Source organism: Vidua chalybeata, chromosome 9 (genome assembly GCF_026979565.1).
Source record: "Vidua chalybeata isolate OUT-0048 chromosome 9, bVidCha1 merged haplotype, whole genome shotgun sequence".
Classification (NCBI taxonomy): domain Eukaryota; kingdom Metazoa; phylum Chordata; class Aves; order Passeriformes; family Viduidae; genus Vidua; species Vidua chalybeata.
In genome coordinates, this window is record NC_071538.1 from 26,547,580 (window position 1) to 26,567,032 (window position 19,453).

The 19,453-nt window shown below is 39.6% G+C and overlaps 1 protein-coding gene across 4 annotated transcripts in view; it reads right to left on the bottom strand.

Annotated features, from left to right (window-relative positions):
* Positions 1 to 10,885: 10,885 nt before the first annotated feature.
* PTPRC (protein tyrosine phosphatase receptor type C) overlaps positions 10,886 to 19,453 on the bottom strand; it is a 64,871-nt gene continuing 56,303 nt past the window's right edge. For all 4 annotated transcript variants that reach the window (XM_053950968.1, XM_053950967.1, XM_053950965.1 and 1 more), the window contains 10 exons: positions 17,939 to 18,096; positions 17,427 to 17,562; positions 16,720 to 16,869; positions 16,204 to 16,294; positions 15,740 to 15,873; positions 14,765 to 14,899; positions 14,326 to 14,448; positions 13,719 to 13,897; positions 12,830 to 12,965; positions 10,886 to 12,081 (listed from right to left, as the gene is read on the bottom strand). In XM_053950968.1, the coding sequence (XP_053806943.1) occupies positions 11,806 to 12,081; positions 12,830 to 12,965; positions 13,719 to 13,897; positions 14,326 to 14,448; positions 14,765 to 14,899; positions 15,740 to 15,873; positions 16,204 to 16,294; positions 16,720 to 16,869; positions 17,427 to 17,562; positions 17,939 to 18,096 (1,518 nt within the window). In that variant the 3' untranslated portion in view covers positions 10,886 to 11,805. The remainder of the gene's footprint in view (positions 12,082 to 12,829; positions 12,966 to 13,718; positions 13,898 to 14,325; positions 14,449 to 14,764; positions 14,900 to 15,739; positions 15,874 to 16,203; positions 16,295 to 16,719; positions 16,870 to 17,426; positions 17,563 to 17,938; positions 18,097 to 19,453) is intronic.

The window sequence follows — 19,453 nt, forward strand, 5'->3', positions numbered from 1 at the left end:
ACTTTGTTGCAGTAACTGTACAGTGTGAAGGATGCAGTCAGGGATTAGCCTACTGGAGCAGTGCCTCTCTACTGATCCCATCAGTTATAGGTATTTATGTGTATATAAAATACTTTCTCGTACTCACATTTTTGTTCTGCTTCCCCTTTGATTGTCACAAAAACAAGCCACATTAACAGTATGGGGTTTTTTTCTAAAATGCTTGCTTGTTCCCCAGTTACTGAAGACAACTTCACAGTCTTGCAATGTTTTTTTTTTATCTTAACACTTACCCCTAGTTCAAAGTATTATATTCCTCACCTTCCAAATAGCCTTTTTGTCTTATTTCCCAGTGACTTGCCCAGAATCACACCAAAGACAAGGGCAGAGGAAGGAGCTGAGTCCCCCATCAGTGTTCTCCGGGGAGCAGATAACTCTCCAGGTCAGTCCTTGCTCATAGCTGGGTTTACTGTGCCTGGCAATAACAGGTCATATACACAAGAACCCCATTAGATTAAAGGCTCATGTTACCTGGAAAGGTCTTAACATCAGATTAGGTTCCCAAATTCCTTTCTCCTGGAAGCTAATGAATGTGACTCTATATCCTTAACTATTACTTAGCTGTGTAGACTTCAGGAATAAAATATAGGCATACTGTTAGCCAAACATTCATTTAAAGGGTTCTACTAAGTAAAATTGAATTATTATAGATTAGTGAGTGTATGGATTAATCTTGGAGATCTCTGATACTTTAATGCATATTTATGTGTTCCTACTTCTACTTCCATTTTTAATAGATGTACTTGCATATGAGATGGGAAAAGGAACTGCTTTACTACAACTTAAACTTTTTTGTTGAATTCATAGAGAATGGTTTTTCAGACTCTTCCCTCTCTTGAATCTGCACCAAAAAGGAAAAGCATAGGAGCAAACCTGTTTTAGATACAGCCTTCTGCATATGCCATTGAGACAACTGATCTAATAAACAGTGTGATCTGGCACCATTTAAGTCAGTACAATTTTCTCAGCACTGACAGCACTTCCGTATTGCTCCAAATAAACTGGCTCAGGTACCAGGCTCTATAGCAGCTCTGCCTGTGCAGTCTGCTCAGGCAAAATCTGTCCTGCCTCTCAGCCAACCTAATTAATTCTGATGAGACTGCTGGAATAGCATTGCTACGCTGCATCCGATTCCTGAGCTCCAAGTGTACTGGCTGGGCATTGGCCAGGGAGCCCCTGTGCTGTGCTCTGCTGCAGGACTGTCAGATACTGCATCTCACATTTCACATACAATGTACTCACACTCTTAATAACATTCAAGATTTTGGCTTTTTTTCTCGAGTTAGATAGGAAATAAAAAGCAACTGCAAATCAGTGAGTGACTCATCGCTTCCCCCTTCCTCTGAAAGAGTTAACATCAGGTACATCCAGGAGGCCATGAAGGGTTTGGCACTAACACTGTGTTCTCATCCATGGCAACAAAGATTAAATAAATATTTATTTATGTAAAAAATTTGCTTTAGTAGTACATTCTTGATATTTTTTAAATTTGGGGGTAAAAGTTAGTGAAGTTTAGTGCTCATAAAAATGAGAGATTAGTCTGAGCCAGAACAAGGCTTGGTGCAAGTGGACCCCGTGTAAACTCCCACACGTCTCTGTCAATGTGCCTCAGTCAGGAGCAGCAGTGAAACATGGCTACTGTCCCAGTGCTCAACCTCTCCCGAGGGGAGAAAGCCAAAGCTGCTGAAAAGCTCACTGGTTCGCTTGATTGCAAATAGGTTTCAAGCCCACCAGAACAGCACATTTAATTACACTTGCCTGGTTTTGACACTGTAACAGGTACTTGTGTGTCCTCCAACAATGCTCATGTAATTGGCTATATCCAAAAATAAATCATGAAGCACCAGAAGTTGTATCTGTGATGGTGGGGTTTGGGATTTTTTAATTACATGTGAATATTTAGTCTGCTGGTCTCAATCCTGATGTAACAGAAGCCACCTCTAAGAGCAAATTCTGGTTGCCTCTTGCTTTGATCTTTTACAAGCACAAAAAATAATCCCAAGGAGCGACTAATGCAGAAGAAGAAAGCACTGAAAAAGAGACGGGTGTATGACTCTAAAAACCACTATAAGCAGGTCAAAAGGAATTTCCCACTGGCTGTTCAAATTGCATGCCTCTTTGCCAGGTAACCAGGGCTAACCACATTGAGTTTCTTCCACTGTGTATTGCTGGCAAGGAATCTTATCACTGAACCAAATTAGCAGGAAAACATATTCTTAGATTGCCATTGGCCAAGGACCAATTTAACAGTGGGCTCCAGGTCAAACTTGGAACAGATTATTATTTTTACCTTTTTTTTTCCTTAAAGAAGCAGAACATGAATGTTAACAGAGTCCACTACAAGTGTACCCAGATCTATTCTCCACTTACAGGGCAGCAGAATCCAAGAACTGAATTGTTTCAAGACAAGTAGTGTGCCAAATGCACATTTTTATGTGGATGACCTGTTTTCCCCTTAGTTTTGGGGAGAAGAAAGAACTTATTAAAGAAGGGAAACTTTCTGCATAGAGGCAGTATTTGTGAGTATCAGTTTCTCTGGTACTGAGGAAAAAAATATATTGAATATAATCTATTCATACTTGCTGCTCTTATTCAAATCCCAACACTGCACAGCAAAATTGTTGGAAATGATCCCCCTAATTTCAGTTGATATAGGACAGAGTCCTGGCTCAGAAGAATGCTGTGACCATAGTGACATCACTGGACACTTCTAAGCAATATTGCAAAAGCAATTTGTCCATGGAACTGCTTTCCCCATGCTCACAATGTGCTTTATGGAGCAAAAACCCACGCTGGGAAAACGCAGAGAAGGCTATAACTCAGGGAATTGCTTACGCATTATCCTGTTGGGTCAAAAATTTTGTTTTTCAAGAGAATGTGAAATGCATTGGGTTTTAAAAGCTCTCCCTTATATAACAGTTGCCAAAGGGCAGCCTATTCATTAGCCAAGATATAAAAGTAAAAAGACTGCTCCAAGGCCTTGAGGCAGCAGAGTTTCTTGAGCTGTGCTTCATAACAGCTGCCCTCCAAAGTCTGGTTAACATCATCTAAAATGCTCTTTAACAGAGGACTAGGATGACACACTTATTGTCACAGCATCCCCTCTTTGGACAGAAAGAAACATCTTCTGTTTCCAGAGCTCTCCTTTCCAGTGTTGAACTCTGACATACTGGGTTTGTCCTTTAGCTCAAAGTATTCACAGCAGGAAAATTTGCTCTTTTCTTCTTTAATATAACCTTCTGCTCTCCTTAGTCCTTGATAAACAATGGATGCTCAGATATTTATTGTAGCATGTACTGCTGGCCCTGCACAGTTCAGTCCTCTATGAAGAGGCTGCTTTGATCTTTTGAGGATCAGGGGCAGCCTTACAGAGTATTTATGCTTCAGGTTTACAGGACAGCAAGTAGGGAGCCAGTTCGAGGGAGCAAAGGGAGAGAATGTGTTCCCTCCTATCACATGATTTTATTAATTTGCCCTAGAAATAATTAGTGCACACTGCAGTTTTTCCCTTAAATGCTGCTATAAAATGATATAATTTTCTAAAAAAAGAGAACTCTTCCTCTCTAAATTTGGTGTGTCATTTTCCAGTCTAGAAGTCCAGCAGAATAGCTGGACACCTGCATTTATTTCTTGCATACAGCCTGTTACCCTGCCACAGAGACATACTCTGTTCTCATTCCTGGGCTGGGTTATCCAGGCTACCTTCTAACTGCCCTTCACCTGTGATCTCAGCTTTTGAACCACTTCAGAGGAGCCATCAGCACACAGTTGTAGCTGTTCAGAGCAGTTAGCATCACATGGTCACTCGGTTGTGTTTGTGATGTCTCTCAGCCAAGAGTGTCAGGTTGCAGGGGAAAGTACTGGCTGGGATGTCTACTGTAGATCAAGGTCTTGCCAAGGAAACCTGAATAAACCGTATAAAAATATTCTCTCCTTCCTATTTATCTTAGATTTCTAAAGTTTTAACTACTTAATTTATCAAACCTGATTTATGTATTTACCTTGGATGCTGTTATACTTGATAGTTTTGAGCAAAGAAATAACTGATTCATAATGACAGTTGGATGCAAAAACTTGCAGTACCAGGAATTAAACTAAACAAACTCCTGATTTATTTATATTTTCAGCTGCTAGCAAAAGCTTAAATGGAGTGCTAGATGCAATTTTTTAAAAAATGCAATGCAGAAAAGAACTAAAGCAAAACAAAAAAAATCCACAGAAGAACTGAAGCAAAACAAAAAATCTACAAACGTACAGAAGACCATACCCACCTGCTCCACCCAAACACTCTGGAGGAGAAAAGGGAGAAGAGATTGAGCTGGCTGCTAATGCTAATGGCATTCATCTGATGCCTCCAGAGCATGTGAGTGGGGCCATCTCAGTTCAAGCTGCCTTTCTTCTTCTCCCACAGTGCCTCCTGCCAGGAGCATCCTGCCATGCAGCTGCCGCCACTGCTGGCCTCAGGACGGCTCTGCTTCGGTTTGAGGAAGCTGCTCACTAGGAGGAGGTGCCTACAGGAAGGCTGTGGAATGTATGCACCAAAGATGATGTTTACAAGTACAAACAACCTTGTAAATGGGCCCTGATGTCCTCAAAAGCAATCTACATTCATGGTGCTCAGCTGCTGACAAGCAGCTTGATTTTCAGAGCTATTGCCGTGACAGCAGAACAGACTTTTCCGGTATGAACAGGGCTATGACCACGATTTCACACATGTTGTCAGTTCATAGCTGTACCTCTCAACTCTCTGCTATTAGACTACAACAGCAGCCTACTCTTCAAGGCCTTTAAAACTCAAAACAGATTAAGACCAAAATTTACTGTAGCCCAAACTTAAGCACCTGCTTGTAGTGTAGCCTGTCGTGAGTTGTGATGTGGTCTGGGTACATGCATCTGTTGGGACAACGAACCTTTTCCTCTCTCTCTGGGCATAATAAAGAAAAAAGGAGAAGTAACTTGTATCCCAACTCTCCCATTTGTTAAAACCAAAAAGGGGGGAAACAGCTGTCTCAGAAAACAGCAGCATTTATAAAGCACATTATATAGCTTTGTGCTTCAACAAAAGACCAGAAAATGAGATGAGGTGCTGTTTAATGCATTTCTGTGCAGCAGTGCACAGTTCATGACTTTAGAATTTTGAATTAGGAATGCAAAATTAGCAAGCCTGAAACTGTAGCTCTCACAAAACCCCATCAGAAAGTTGTTCCTGCATGATGCAAATGTAGAGAACAAGATATCTACTTTGTACCTATTTCTTTCTTATCTTGCGTAAAATGAACTTTCAGAATAAAACCTCAGCTGACCAGATGATAGAGAGGCAGAAGACACAGCTGTAGTTCTGAGTGGAAATGGGCCTTGAATGAAAATATCCATGAGCATCATATCTGCAGACCAATAAATTCAGCAGACTTGCTTCTTTCTCACCTCTACCTGCACAGGTAATCCCAAACTAATATTTTTTCTCAGTAAAATCTGGAGTTTTAGTCCAAATATTCAGTTGGTACCTGTGGCATTGATTTTACAGGAATCAGTAGTTTTTCTGTCATCTACACGTACAAGATCTAAAGCACTCTTCAGAAGCAGTAAAGCAGGGCCCATGGAATCGTGCACTGTGCCACAGCGGAGGCTGGTCACTGTCACAGCCCTGCTTTGCTCACGCTGCTCGAGCACAGTGAGACTGTGTCCATGTGGGGCTGTCCCTCTCCTGCTTTGCCCTCGAGCTGGGCTCTGCTTCCCTGGCAGGGCAGACAGCTCTTGCTGCTCCCTGGCACCCAGGATAGGGGGAAGGGGCAGGGAGCATGGGGACAGGGCTGGGCTGGGAGATGGAAACAGAAGGCTGTTGTGGAAAACAGATAACTCTTCAAGTCAGTGAAATGCTGGAGCTTCCAAATCAGAGGAAAACCTAGAAAGCTGATAAAACTATTCAGATAGGAAGAGATCACAATTCAGTAACTGAGCAAAAGCTACAGAAGGAAGAGTCAGAGTCTTCAACAAACTGGACTGTGAAGATGAGAGCAGAGCTGTCTGTGAGGGGGCTGTGAGCCTTGCCTGCCCTGCACTGCCACAGAAAGAGTCTTTCCTCTGTGTGTGGAGCACAGCAAGGTGTTATTTGATAGTGGAAATGCCTTGCTCTCTTTGAAACAAGACATAACTCTTTATGGAATAATTTACTAATGCCATTTAAGAAATTGAATTCCTGTTCTGTGAGAATTTTATTTATGCTAAATCAATATATGAAGTCAGAATTTCATTTTATTGCTGAATAGAAATTATATTAAGAAAGCAGCCTAGAAAAAGGAAATACTTAATGATACTGAACTGTTTTAGTCTTGAAGTGGTTTCAGTGACATAATGATATATTAAAAATAATATATTTAAATATTTGTGAAAATAGCAGGAGTAAAAGGAACTATAGTGCTAAACATAGAACAAGATATTGTTATTCTCAAAATGACATATTAACATTACAAAAATAGGATTAAAATGATTCATTATTCTTCAAGAAAAAATATTGAAAATTGCCAAATGTCTGCATTTGGCAAGAACACCATCTTCCAGAGGTAACTTTCTGTTGTCATTTTTTTACCATTTTTCTCTGCAGTTGAAGAACACACACACTGATTTCTATTGCAACATCAGGAGAGCTGACAAATATATATTTGGTAGCCTCTGATGCCAGTGCTGATTTAGTCTGGGACAACAGGAGTGCTCTGTAGCCATGCAGTCTCCTGCTCCTCACCTGTAATTTACTTTTTTGCAAATTCATCTCTGAAAACCACTATTATAAAGACCACCAGCTGCACTGCCCCACAAAAAAAGTTAGTACAGGATCACCATATCATCCCTGTTTCTCCAATTTTCCTTCCTTTAAGCCAAGCAGCTGCCAAATCAGCGGCTCATGGATGTCTGACTTGAGGCAATGAGAGATGCATGCACACACACATGCAAATGTCCTTTGCGTCTGAGCTGGAGCTTGGTCCTGGGGAGACACAAGCTCTGCAGTGCTGCATAAACAAATGCCATCTTCATTACCTCAAATGGCTCCATGTTACTGAAATGGAGCAAGCTGGATGCACTGCAGGAGGCTTGGAAGTGAGCGAAAGGCGTTTGAAGAGTTTCAGCACAGCCTGCCGGGAAGCTCTGCAAATACACAAGGGTCTCCCCAAGGGCTCTGTGGAGCACTGACATGTGCAAGCTCTGACTCCCAGCTGACTGCCAGGCAAGGTCAGGCTGTCGGGAGGGTTCATCTCCAAAAGCAAAAATTTAAATCTGAGTGCTGAAACTGATCCAAAATAAACCTCTGTGTGTCAGTCACACTTACAGCTACGTTAGTACTGCCTGTCGTGACACTACAGATGTGGGATGGAAGAGACACACAGCTGTAAATAGATCTATGCCCATTCCTCTGAAAAAAAAATATTACCTTAATTTTTAGAAAGTTTAGTAACATTATGCATTACTGATGCTGGAAATTCTTTGTCTGAGGACATAACTATTTAAAGCTTAAAACTATTTAAAGCTATATTTTACTATAACTTGTAGTAAGTATCCTTCCTAAATTATTACTATAAAGAAGATCTTTGAGCATCAACTTGCACAGTACTTTTGTAATCATGTTCCTTCCTTTTGCACTGAAAACACAGATTGACTTGGCTTTTGTATAAAATATTCTCCGTTGCCGTACCTTTCAAATAATTGGATTATATTTATCCAAAGACTTGAGGTTTTTCTGAAGCAGAGCTGGTGTACATAGAAATGTTCTATATTCTGTAAGTGAAACTCCCTTTTCTTCTGTTGTAGTTCTCCCTAATCCAAAACCAGCACGTTGGTCCTTGGCAAACAGTTGCTTTACGTATGGAAAAATAGCTGTGGTACAGCTGTGTAGAGCCCTCAGGGAATTTCTGATTTTCTTTTAGAGGCAATCTGTAGAATGTACCATGTCAAAAAAAACCCTGGGCCTTTACAAAAGCAAGATTCCTTGTCAAAGAGATAAGCATTGATGCTGGAGAGTTCTTCTGAGGAATGTTAAATAACAGATACAACTTCTTGCTTAATGAAACACCTGTCTGGAGCCACCACGCACTTTACTTTCTTTGCTATCTCACACAAACAAACAGCTCACGATGACAGGATTTTTCTTCCCTTTGTAGCTCTTAGCTTCAGCACTTTTGTGGCTTAGACCCACCAGCCAGCACAGTTTGTGCCTCTCAATCAGGCAGCCAGCTTTCCTGGCTTGCACAAAGCCCAGAACACACTGCCCGCCTCACTCCCCCAGCAGCCCTCCTGCACAGGAGGTGTCCTCGGGGTAACAGGGAGCACAGGGCTGGGACACGTGGGGACCCTCCAGGTCTGTCCTGACCCTCGGCTCCTGCGTGTGGCCACCAGCTCTGCCCAGCCCATCCGCTGGGGGCAAGAGGCAGAATGCCCTCCCTTTCCCAGTGCGAGTGAGCTCCGTGGCACTGGAGCATGTGCTATGGCAGCACCAGCCGGCTGGAAGTGGAGAGAGCGAGTTCGTGGACTCTGCACGAATGTGGGGGAAAGGAGCAGGCACAAAACATTCCCTCAGGAGCACAAATCCAGCACTGGGAGCTGGAGTGTGGGAGAGCAGCAGGGCTCCTGCCATTTCCTGGAACCCTGACTGCCAGGGCTCTGTGTGCTGGCCCTGTTTTGTGTTGCATCATAATGAACAGCCTCTGAAAAGGCTTTAATATAACTGCCTTGTTCCTTACAGGAAACAGGAAAAAACTAAACAAAAGCACACACTCACAGTCCACTCCTCACTGCAGTTACCTGACTGAGCGGAATCTTGTGTAGATTCTGGGGTCCTTCCTCTCCCCCATCTTCCCACACTGGATTCCACTAACACAGCACTGTAATTTTTACATACCCACCTTTATGTCAGCATCTACCCAGAAAATCATGGGAGAAATTTAGTCCCTCTGGTCACATAAGCACTTGATTACCTTTATTTGTTGCTCAAAGTCCTCTCTCAGCTCATCTGTTGCTTAGTTGTTTTTATTCTGGACTTCAGATTCTAAACCATTCTCCAAGAGTGGTTTGCTCAGCTTGAGGCAGTGGTTGGCACGTTTTCTGTGTTTTGTCTGTACTTCATGAGATAAACATTTTTCATCTTACTTTGAGACTGTTTCTTAACTTTCAGGCTATGCAAAGCCAATGTGCTACACTATTGTTCTTGCCCTGACAGAGCCAAAGCAGTTCCTATCAAAGCTTTCTAGCTTGGGCTTTGTGTCTCACCTGTAAAATGTTTCACCGTGTTCCTGGGGAACATGAGAGTAATACTACAAGTGAATAAGCCAAGTAACTGGAGCATCCAGCAAAAGGACCATCTTCTACTGCTCTGTGTCACCACCTCATGGATGTTCAGGAAACAAAGGACAATAGAGAAGGCAAAAAAGCATCCCCGGCACACAGGGATTTCCAGAGTTCCTGGAAGCAATCAGAACTTCTAAACTCTGTTAAGACAGGCTCCTTCAATCATTGAACTGGGATTTAATAAGGTTTAATTCTACAATATGTTCTTTAATTTTAAAATAATTAAAAGCCAAGAGCTCAGTTTACCTCCTTGTGACTGTAAGGAACTTTACTGCAAAATTGGTTCACACTAGGGCAATGAAGGCAGTTTCAGTGTAAAGCTCCATTTCTCTAATAATGAAGACATGCATGAAGGAAAATTTAACAGAGTTAAGGACTTCTCTTTCAAAGTACATGCACAAATCAAGAGTTAACTTGGCATTCTTCTCTTTTAAAATATACCAGCAAAAGAACATTGAAGTCATTCTAGAAAATAGTTAAACAAATCAAAATCATGCAAGGTTTTTACAGCCTAGGTGCTGCAGGAGCCTAAAAAAACATAGGAATCTTTTTTCAAGCAATGGAAGTATATGATTGCCCTCAGATTTAAACAAGAAAAGTTTGGTGTAATTTTTGATTTGGGAAACACTTTCAGTAATTTTTAAAAGTGTGACTAGTCTCTGTCTCCACAGCCTTACATTAGATAGCACTACTCACCTCTTAGTTTTTCTGCATGAAAGAGAGGCTTTACAGTTGGTAAATCTTAAACAAAGGAAAATAAATTAATTGTTCTCTGACATGCAATGAACACCAGTGAACTAATCTGCATCCAAGGGTCTTCTTTTGATCTTCAAGGTATGCTAAATTTGCAATTTTGTTTTTAGTTCCTCTAAAAGTAGCCAACAGATTTGGGGCCTACAGTATCTTTTAGACTATCTTCCCATGTAGTCCCTAGAGCTTTCCCTCCACACATGACCCCTTCAGCTTTGTTAGTTTATCACCTAACACAACTCCTTGCTGAAAAGGGAGTTCAGCTGACAGCCAAGGGGAATCCCCCTGCTCTGTCTCTGCTCGCTGCCACTTTCTGAAGCAAGACTGCCAGCAAGCACTTGTCTGAGCTGATAATTGTGAATGATATATTTGATCTAGGCTAACAGCGCAATTAAATCAGGGTTTTAACCAAGTGTGACTGTACATGTTGTTTAGACAGCTCTCTAAGTGATTTCAATTATGTTTTGTAATGAGAAATTAGGAATAAGCAGTGAATCTGTTGCGTGACTGTTCCTTTGATGGCTTCAAGCAAAATAAAATGAAGTCTCTTTCCTCTGTTCTGAGAGAGTCATGGCACTTACCTGTACACACAGTTTTAGAAGAATTAAATTATGTATTTTCCTACTGACATTTGTGAATTCTATCCATGTATGGGACAGCACAAGATTTTATACATTTACAAGTAAATGATCAGTTTGCATAGTACTAGAGAACAAAATATTTTCATCTTGTCAGCTATTAATTACCTTTTTTATTTGTTCTGAAAACAGCAGGCCAAAATCCAGCAAGAAATAGTAAAAATATCAAAATTGTAACATACAAAACATCATTATGAAAAAAAATATCCCGTACCAATTAAAATCTACAAGTAAAATTATCAAAGTATTTTCCAATTCTGAAAAGAGGTTGGAGGCATTAATGAAAGTAGTCCTTTAAATAAAAGTAAGCATAAGAAATAGATATGCAAGCACTCAGTATTTTAAGCTCTAGGAGTAAACAGGATGTGTTTTCCACCAGAACTGCTGCAATGATCAAATGCCGATCTCCAAACTCCTACTGGAGTATCAGATTAATATATGTGGAGCAATAAGGACACCTTGAGGACAGTTAGAAAAATGCAAAAATTTCTATTCTGCATTGATATGAGAGGATTTACACATCCTTTGTAAGTCTGAATTCCTTGGAATTGCCACATGATGTAAATTATAAGCTCTTAAAACTGTTTGGCAAACCCCCACAAGTCCCAAGAGTATTATTAATGCTCTCATTAGTCCTGAAATACAAGAATATATGCTTGCCTATAGGTTCACTTACTTGCTAGTAGTTTTGAGGACAGACCTTAATCTTGTTATGAGTTGCTTTTTTCCTTGTTACAGAAATAAAAAATTTTGCTTCGCATGCCTCAGCATTGTATTACACTGTACATGTTCTTAAAAGTAAAAATATAAAAATAGTGAAGGTTTCTGAAGAAGTATTAAATGCAAATCTACACAAAAATTAAAATTCCACAGTTCTTTGTCACTCTCTACAAGTTTCAAGTATTCCTTTAAATTTGTACCTTTCAAAACCCAAAATAACTAAAATTTTCAAAAAAAAAAAAAAAAAAAGTGGGAAGAGGAAGAGATCTTATACCTCCCATTTTGCTTAAGATTTTTTGCATGTGAAAAAGCACTTTCTTTTAGTCTAGCTCTCAGTTAGAACTGCAGTTGTGGGGCCATTTGTAAAGCCTTCTGTTCCCTTTGTGCTATCTGCAGCCTTCGAACCATCCTGTATTTCAGGTTCCTCAGTTTCCTCTGGCTTTGGTGAGGCAAGATCAGTTGTGATCAAATCAGTTTCCTCATCTGATTTTCCTATTTCACTGCAAAATTCAACTTTATCTTCCTGCTGGCTGTTCTTTATTTGTCCATTCTGTACAGGGTAGGTACTGGCAATGGTGTCATACAGAAATTGGTATTGTTCCTTAAAAATAAAGAGAAGAAGTTAGGGTTAATGGAAGGCTCAGAGTCCAAGAATTAATCCATTCTTTCTTTTTTCTCTTACATTTTAGAAATGTAGCATATAGTTGGACAAGTAAGACTGCATATGAAGCACTTCCACAGTTTTTGGCATAGAGAGTGTTGCTCCTATGGTTTATTCTGACTTCATGTGTACATAACATCTCGGAAACTGCATCAGCTATTGCAAGTTGTCACTCAGTGCCCTTTTGGTTCATAAAGTACCAAAAATATGGTTTTTAGAGTACCTAAGTTGTAAACAACATGTATTGTACTGAGTCTGGAAGGTCATGTAATAACCTGCCCATATCAATGTCACCCAGGTCTGGTTTGTGGTAACTGCACAGTGTGTGTCACAGCTCCTCTGGAATGACTAAACAAAATAGTCAGTGGCTGCCAGCCTGCGAATGGAGCTCATCTCCCAGCTGCAGAAGGGACACTGCATGTACCTCATGAACCAGCTGCAGGAACAGCAATTTATGCAATTTGTAATTTGATACTACACACCCTTTGCAGTACAGAATTGCAGCTCTGGGTATCTCAGACTCCTTCATTCCTATCAGCAAGAGCTACTGCCCAAATGGTGGTGAGTGTGAATGTTCTGATTAGAATCAGTGCTCCCTATACAGAAATTATACCCAAGGTTATGGGGATATTAGTGATCATGGTAATAATCTCTTTTTTTTCCCTGTTAATTCATAAGATTTACTTACAAAGGTGGAGACCATTCCCAGCCTGGTGCGACGAAGTGATTTTACTACTTGGAAAACATCTATTACTTCTTCTATTTCTGCACTTTCCAAAAGGGTCATTAAAGCACAAAATACACCAGTCTGCTGTGATCCATCACTAGAAGATGATGCAAAATATACATGTAAATTTACAAAGTAAAATCAGAAGTCTTCTGACTAAGTGTTAGACATATTTTTAAAACTTTATACTGAATTATATTTCCAAAGCATTTTTTACTGGACTGAAATTGTCACAATTAAGTATACATGTAGGATTCACACAGGACATAGTTTATCTAGAGACTACCTGGACCTGAAGTACTGCTTAAGGGGAAGAAGGAAATCCAAATTTGAGCCTTACAGAGTCAACTACTGTTAGCAGGACTATCTTCTGGCTTAGATGGTATGCCAGGCTATTCCTGGAAATGGTCCTAGAAAAGTGCATTTGTATCCTGGAGTGAGAAATGATCCTAAAAACTCTACTGGATATTCACTAGTGCATCCTGCAAGTGCACTCTGACCTAGCATTTCCTCATAAAATAGGTGCACAAGCCAAAAGGAGCTGCTCATAGCACCTGCTCTGTGCCCCCACTTGCCCAAGAGAAGTGTGCTTTCTTTTCATCACTACAATCCAAAAGGCCAAGCTTGAGCAATTCAAGGAATCTACTTGGGAGAGTTGAGTCTCCAGACACATGGAAAGGCTTGTGCGGCAAGCACATTTCTCTCTCTCTCAAGATTTTTTATTGAGGTGCACAGAGAGAAATGTGCTTACCACAGGCTTGTGAGAAAAGGTAGGCATCCCAAAATTACAGTTGCTATGTATACCCAGAACTTAGAGCTAGATGAATGTGTGTGCTGAATTCAGACCCACCAGCAGTGGACAAGCAGTGGGACACTGCGGGTTCTCCTGTTGTCCTCAGTGACTGGTCTGGCTGGAAGTTTTTGTTTAATGTTGAGAATCATGCTGACTAAATCTTTGGGGGTTTCTGGAACATCACAGCCACTCCACTGATGGTACTGATACTGATACACCTTCTGAGTGTCTTTTGTCTGGAAAACAGCAGTGGAGATGTGGTTATTGTTCAGGATAAAATACAGATTCACACAGTAACTCTATTGTTGCTTATTAACAAAGGAAGAATTATATTCCTGAGGAACTGCAGGGTGATAGTTCTACCTCATGAATATGAGGTAGGTAGACATCCAAGCTTTGCTGAAAGTACAAAAGACAGCTGATCTCCTGAGACTCCCCTACCACAATCTCAGCAACTCACTAAATAGAAAACCTGAGATAATTTATAGCATTTCTTATGCTTGACTGTTTGTCTAGAAGAGAAAAATATTTCCATTTCTTAGAGCAGGAGGTAACTGCAGTGGGAACTGTTTCTTCTTTTTCTTGAGGCTAAGTTTATAAATTTGTTTTTAAATTTAAAAACTCCTTGAAAACCATGTTTTGGAATTTGCATAGGAACTTTTACCTTCAAATGTGTAACATGAAATGCACGTATGGTATAGCTAGGACCAGAGTTGACATCTGCCATTTGAACTTCTATGCCATCATACATTTGCTTTCCTTCTCCCCAGTACTGTGCACAGAGTTCCTAAAATGGATAAAAATACAAGTCAGTGATTGCCACTCAAATCTCCTTTTGCTTTGCCTTCCATTTGCACTTAGAGACAGTACTGACTTTAAAGTAGGAGTTCCATTGTATTTTAAAATATAGCATCATACACTTTTCCCTCAAAAATTCATTGGAAAGCAAATTAAGTAGGAAAATAATAGGGCAAAATATATTGGAAATGCAAATTCCTCATCCTATGGAAAACATCTGAGCAAAGGAATGAGAGAGTGCAGTGCAGTGTTTTGTTTGCATGTAGAGGATATTCAGTGTGTCAGTGTGCAGACAATGCCCCTACCTGATCTCCCTCCTTCAGCTCTGTCAGCATAACAACAACTTTGACTTTTCTTTGGAACACCATTTGCCAGAAGTCAGATATAGTTTCCTGCAGTGGTCCCTGTGTTGCAATCATGGCTTTTGGACCCCAGTAACCCTATAAAAGAAATATTTTTTTCCTTCAATTCATTTGAAATGTCTTTGTCAAACAATAGATTTCATCATTTAAGGAGTACCCTGTGAAATAAATTAATGAACCTGGTTTTTTGTAGGGAAAACATGCCTATCACAGTAGGCATTAGTCTTACAGGAATTCTACTACACAAATGACACTAAGCTCAGTCCTCCTAAGAAGAATATCACTTCAGACTGACAACAAGATATATTGATGCTGCAGTGGCTGAGATCTCACCCTGCCATTTTTTGAAAAGCATATTTTTAAGGGGTAACACATTCAGTTTTACACAGCCATTTAATTTTACCACTAAGAAATTGTGTTTGTACCACACAAAGTTGGTGCACCAGTCAGTTCACACTGAGCTTCCTACAAATAAAGATACATTTACCCTGAATAGGTATCCTAACTGTGCAGCATTTCAAAGGATTCAGATAAATGAAACTAGTAATTCCATTAACATCAGTTGCTTCATTTATGACCAGTAACTGTTCTTCTTCGGATATATAATGATATCAAAAAATTGTTGGCTCAAATTTTCACTGGTAGGGTTTGATCCATGTGAATAACTATAGTCACATTTCACTAACAGGGACAGTATTAATCTGGTTCCACCCGTAGACAGATGCCCACTAATGAAAATATGTTATCATGAGGCCAGCTGAAGGCTAATGGTTTTAAACATAGATGGATTTGCCAATCAGACATCAGTTCTGTCTCCCTTATTTAACTAAATTCTTTTCTATTGTGATGCCAACAAGAGAACAAGAGTTGTAGCTGAAAGCTTGTGAAATGCCTATAGTGGATCCTCTAAATACATACAGTTATGAAGGAAGCATTGATGTATTTGCTGGATTCCTCACAGTCACTGTCCTCATCCGAGGACTCATCTGAATCATGCTCACCCTCCTTACTGCAATCCTCTTCGTGCCTGATGGGCACTCGGTTAAAGTCATCTGTGTGAGACAAAGTGTCACTGTCACAGCACACGGCCCCTGGGTATGGCATTTGTGGAGGCAAGGGAATAGAAAAGGCCAGTCCTTTCACAATAGACTGCAGAACCAAGGCCACCTTGTTTGAAATGAACACTCCCAGTAATTCACATTGGCAAAAACTCATATCTTCCTTTTTAATCACTATAAGAAGTTTAGAATTTTACAGTGTTCAGAAAACTAATCAAATACCACTCTATAAGGTGATTTGCTCATTTAAAAAAAAATTCTAATAGAAGAAAACAGATAAAATAAGGCAAGGTGGGATAAAATAAGGCAATGGAAAATACTTACAAGGAATTATGTTGGCATTCCTATTTTTGCTTTTATTTTCATCCCGATTCCCAGTGTTCTGTGTCCGCCACCCCTTATAGGAAGGCAGTCGCTGGAGAAAGAGGATATTTGATATTATGCTTGATTAAAATGGTTCTTGAGATCATTGTCTCCTCAGGACTCTCACACCCAGTCTTCATCTTGCAGTACCTCTCTCCTTACTTTAGTTCTTTAAACTTTGGTAACATCTGAACTACCATTTAAAAATGCCTGCTACACCATGTACAATGGCACAGGAAATCATGAACACAGACACAAGTAATCATTCTGTGAGCTCCATCTTTCTTTAAAATATTAACACCAAAGCAGAAATAAAACTTCATTAGCATACAGCTTTTTTTCATGAAGGTAAAGAAACTTTCTGTGCCAGAGAAATAAAATAGCATCTATGGTATCTCTCTAGCTCATGACTAATGTGCAAGGCAATTTTTAACACAAGTGGGAAGGAAGGGCAACTGGAATGCAAAGCTTATTTACCTGGAACTCTGCCTCCAGCAGAGAAGGCTCACTCGGGTGGTCTTTTCTTTTCAGATTGTTAAGGGAGGAATGCAGTTCTGAGAGACTGATCTCCGTTTCTCCATACTGATTGTATTCCACCAGTGCTTGATGAATAAGGATGTACTGTGACTGGTGTTTCACATTTGAAGAGTTTAAACATGAAGTTATTAAAGAGTAAAAAAAAAAAAAAATCATTTTTTAAAATCATTATTAAAAGCGATTACTCCTGTGATAATATCATTAGTGTTATTAATATTAAGCATTAACATTAAAAAGATATCAAATTCAAATGTTAAAACTTTAAAATGCTGAAGTAAGTTAAAAACATGCAATGCATCAGTCCATAACTTTTGTTGTACTCAACTCATATGAAAATTGCACTTGGGCAGATGTATTTTAGACTTTTAAAAATCCAGTTTGACTCTGCAAGCTCAGGTTTGCATTTATGAATTGTATGCCAAAAAGCTGTTCTCCTTGGCTTCCTCATCTAAAGTCTGAACTTAAAAAGTTGAAGTTTCTAAAATCAAAAAATTAAGTTGGAAGTTTTTTTCCCTTTTAATACTTTTCAGAGCTGTATTTTCTATGAACAGCTTCAACTGAACTGAGCTATGCACTTGTGAGAAATACTGCTGAAGCAGAAAAAGCCCTAAAACAGGAGAGTTGTGACAGGAGTTTCAGGGAGATACCTCTACTTGGACCATGAGGCATCGCTGCCGACGCAGTTTCACAATGTAGCCGTAAACATCCACTCTGCCTTCAGCATCCAGCCCCTCCAACATGGCATCGATTCCTATGTACGTCCCAGTGCGCCCAACGCCGGCACTGCCATGCACAAAGGGACTTGCTTATCGACAGGCAATGGCATTAATTGGCAACACAAACAAGGATGAGGTTGCATTTTTAGTATCTTTTAGTGAAAGCAAGGCCAACATGGCCAAATATGGTGTTTATAGCCAGAGCAGCCCAGCATTGATCTGGCTGTTTCTCAAAAGTCTGTGTATCCTCAGGTCTTATCAACCTGAATTTCTTTCATATCCTTCAGAAAAGAGGTCTTGTGTATCTTTTGCTGCCTCATTTTAAAGTGTTTAAGTCACAAAATCTGGGATCAAACAAAGACTTTTGCCAGATCCCTTTTCTGAATAGCTTCATTTCAGTCATTTAACATTACCAAATTTTTTAAAGAATAATATATATTTACCTGCAATGAACCACAATCGGACCACTAAAAAAATTGCTGAGGGTGTTAACTCTGCGTCGGAGTTTGAGAAGGAGATGTGGATCCTCAGGGACTCCATGGTCTGGCCAGCTTGTGAATTGGATATGAGTGACATCTCTTCCAGCTGTCCTTTCTCTTCCCTAGAAAAAGTAATATCATTACTTTTTACAAATTAATATATATCAATCTATATATAAATTAGTATGTGTATACAGATGTATATATAAGTCTAAGTGACTAGATTAAAGCCCAAAGCACCTAAGTCTTGAGTGGACTTTGGTATGTTGCTGTTAGACTAAAAAAGAGGACATAAATTTTGATAACCATTATTATAAAACCAAATGAGAAAAACCCCTCAATGACATTCTTTTACTGGCCAAGATTTATATGGCTGTACAGGCATTTTTCCACTAATTAACCTCAAAATTCTTACTCATAGTTGAGTTATCCAGTTATGCCAGAGCTATTCATATAGTTGTTTGCCATTGTTTCAGTATTTATACATCACTATTCTACCAGGACTGCAGAAGTCTCCACTTGCCACAGACCACTCCACAATTCCCCAACCAATATCCATTTTATCTTTATTGATATGATGTCAGCTGAACAAAGAGCAGATAGTTCTAAAAATATCAGCCTCAACCTGCTGCAATCACTCATTTCTAACGTCAGATTCCTTAAGGGACAGAGCAATGTCTTTATAAATAGGCAATTTTTAACATCCTGATCTGCTCACTGACCACAGCTTTCTTATAATCAGACCACTTCCTGAGTAAATTTTAATGCAATATGAGACAGCAGAATAGGAATTTCCAGCTGTAATCACAAATCAAGATGGGCGGATTCTATTTCTTTGCTGAAGACCTGCCAGCAGATTTACTCTTGAGTCTGAACACTTTTAGTCATAATTTAGGCTCCATTTATTATCATTGACATATTTTTGCAAAGGGCCTGAGCTGAGCATTTAGCCTTTGATGGCAAATTTTGTTCTCAGTTACACATAGGGCAACTAATGTGAATTCAGATGTGTGAAAGAGAGCAATTAAGCAGCCTTAATGACTTTGCACATTTCTAAATGGTGACTTTAAAACACTTATATTTATAAACACACTTGAGATTACCAGAATTTGTGATTGTCCCACTGTACAATTACCAGAAGGGTAGATAATGGTTACCAATGAGTCACACTGATTTTAGTTGCAGAGGGTTATGCTGAGACACACACAAAGCAGCAATTTCTTTGTGTTAGAGAACAAACTAAATAAATAAAGACATCGCAATGTATGTATTAACGTTTTACCACTTAGCAACATATTAACAGTATAATCCTAAATGTAGGTTCCAGAGGATTAAGGAAAAATACCTTTTGAAGTTGGGAAATATATATCTAACTCATATTTCTTGCAAAAAAATTACACGTACATCTAAATTTTCCGTTAAGCTATATGATGCTTAGGAAAGACAGCAGAGCATCTTCCATTGAGAGCTGACTCTTCT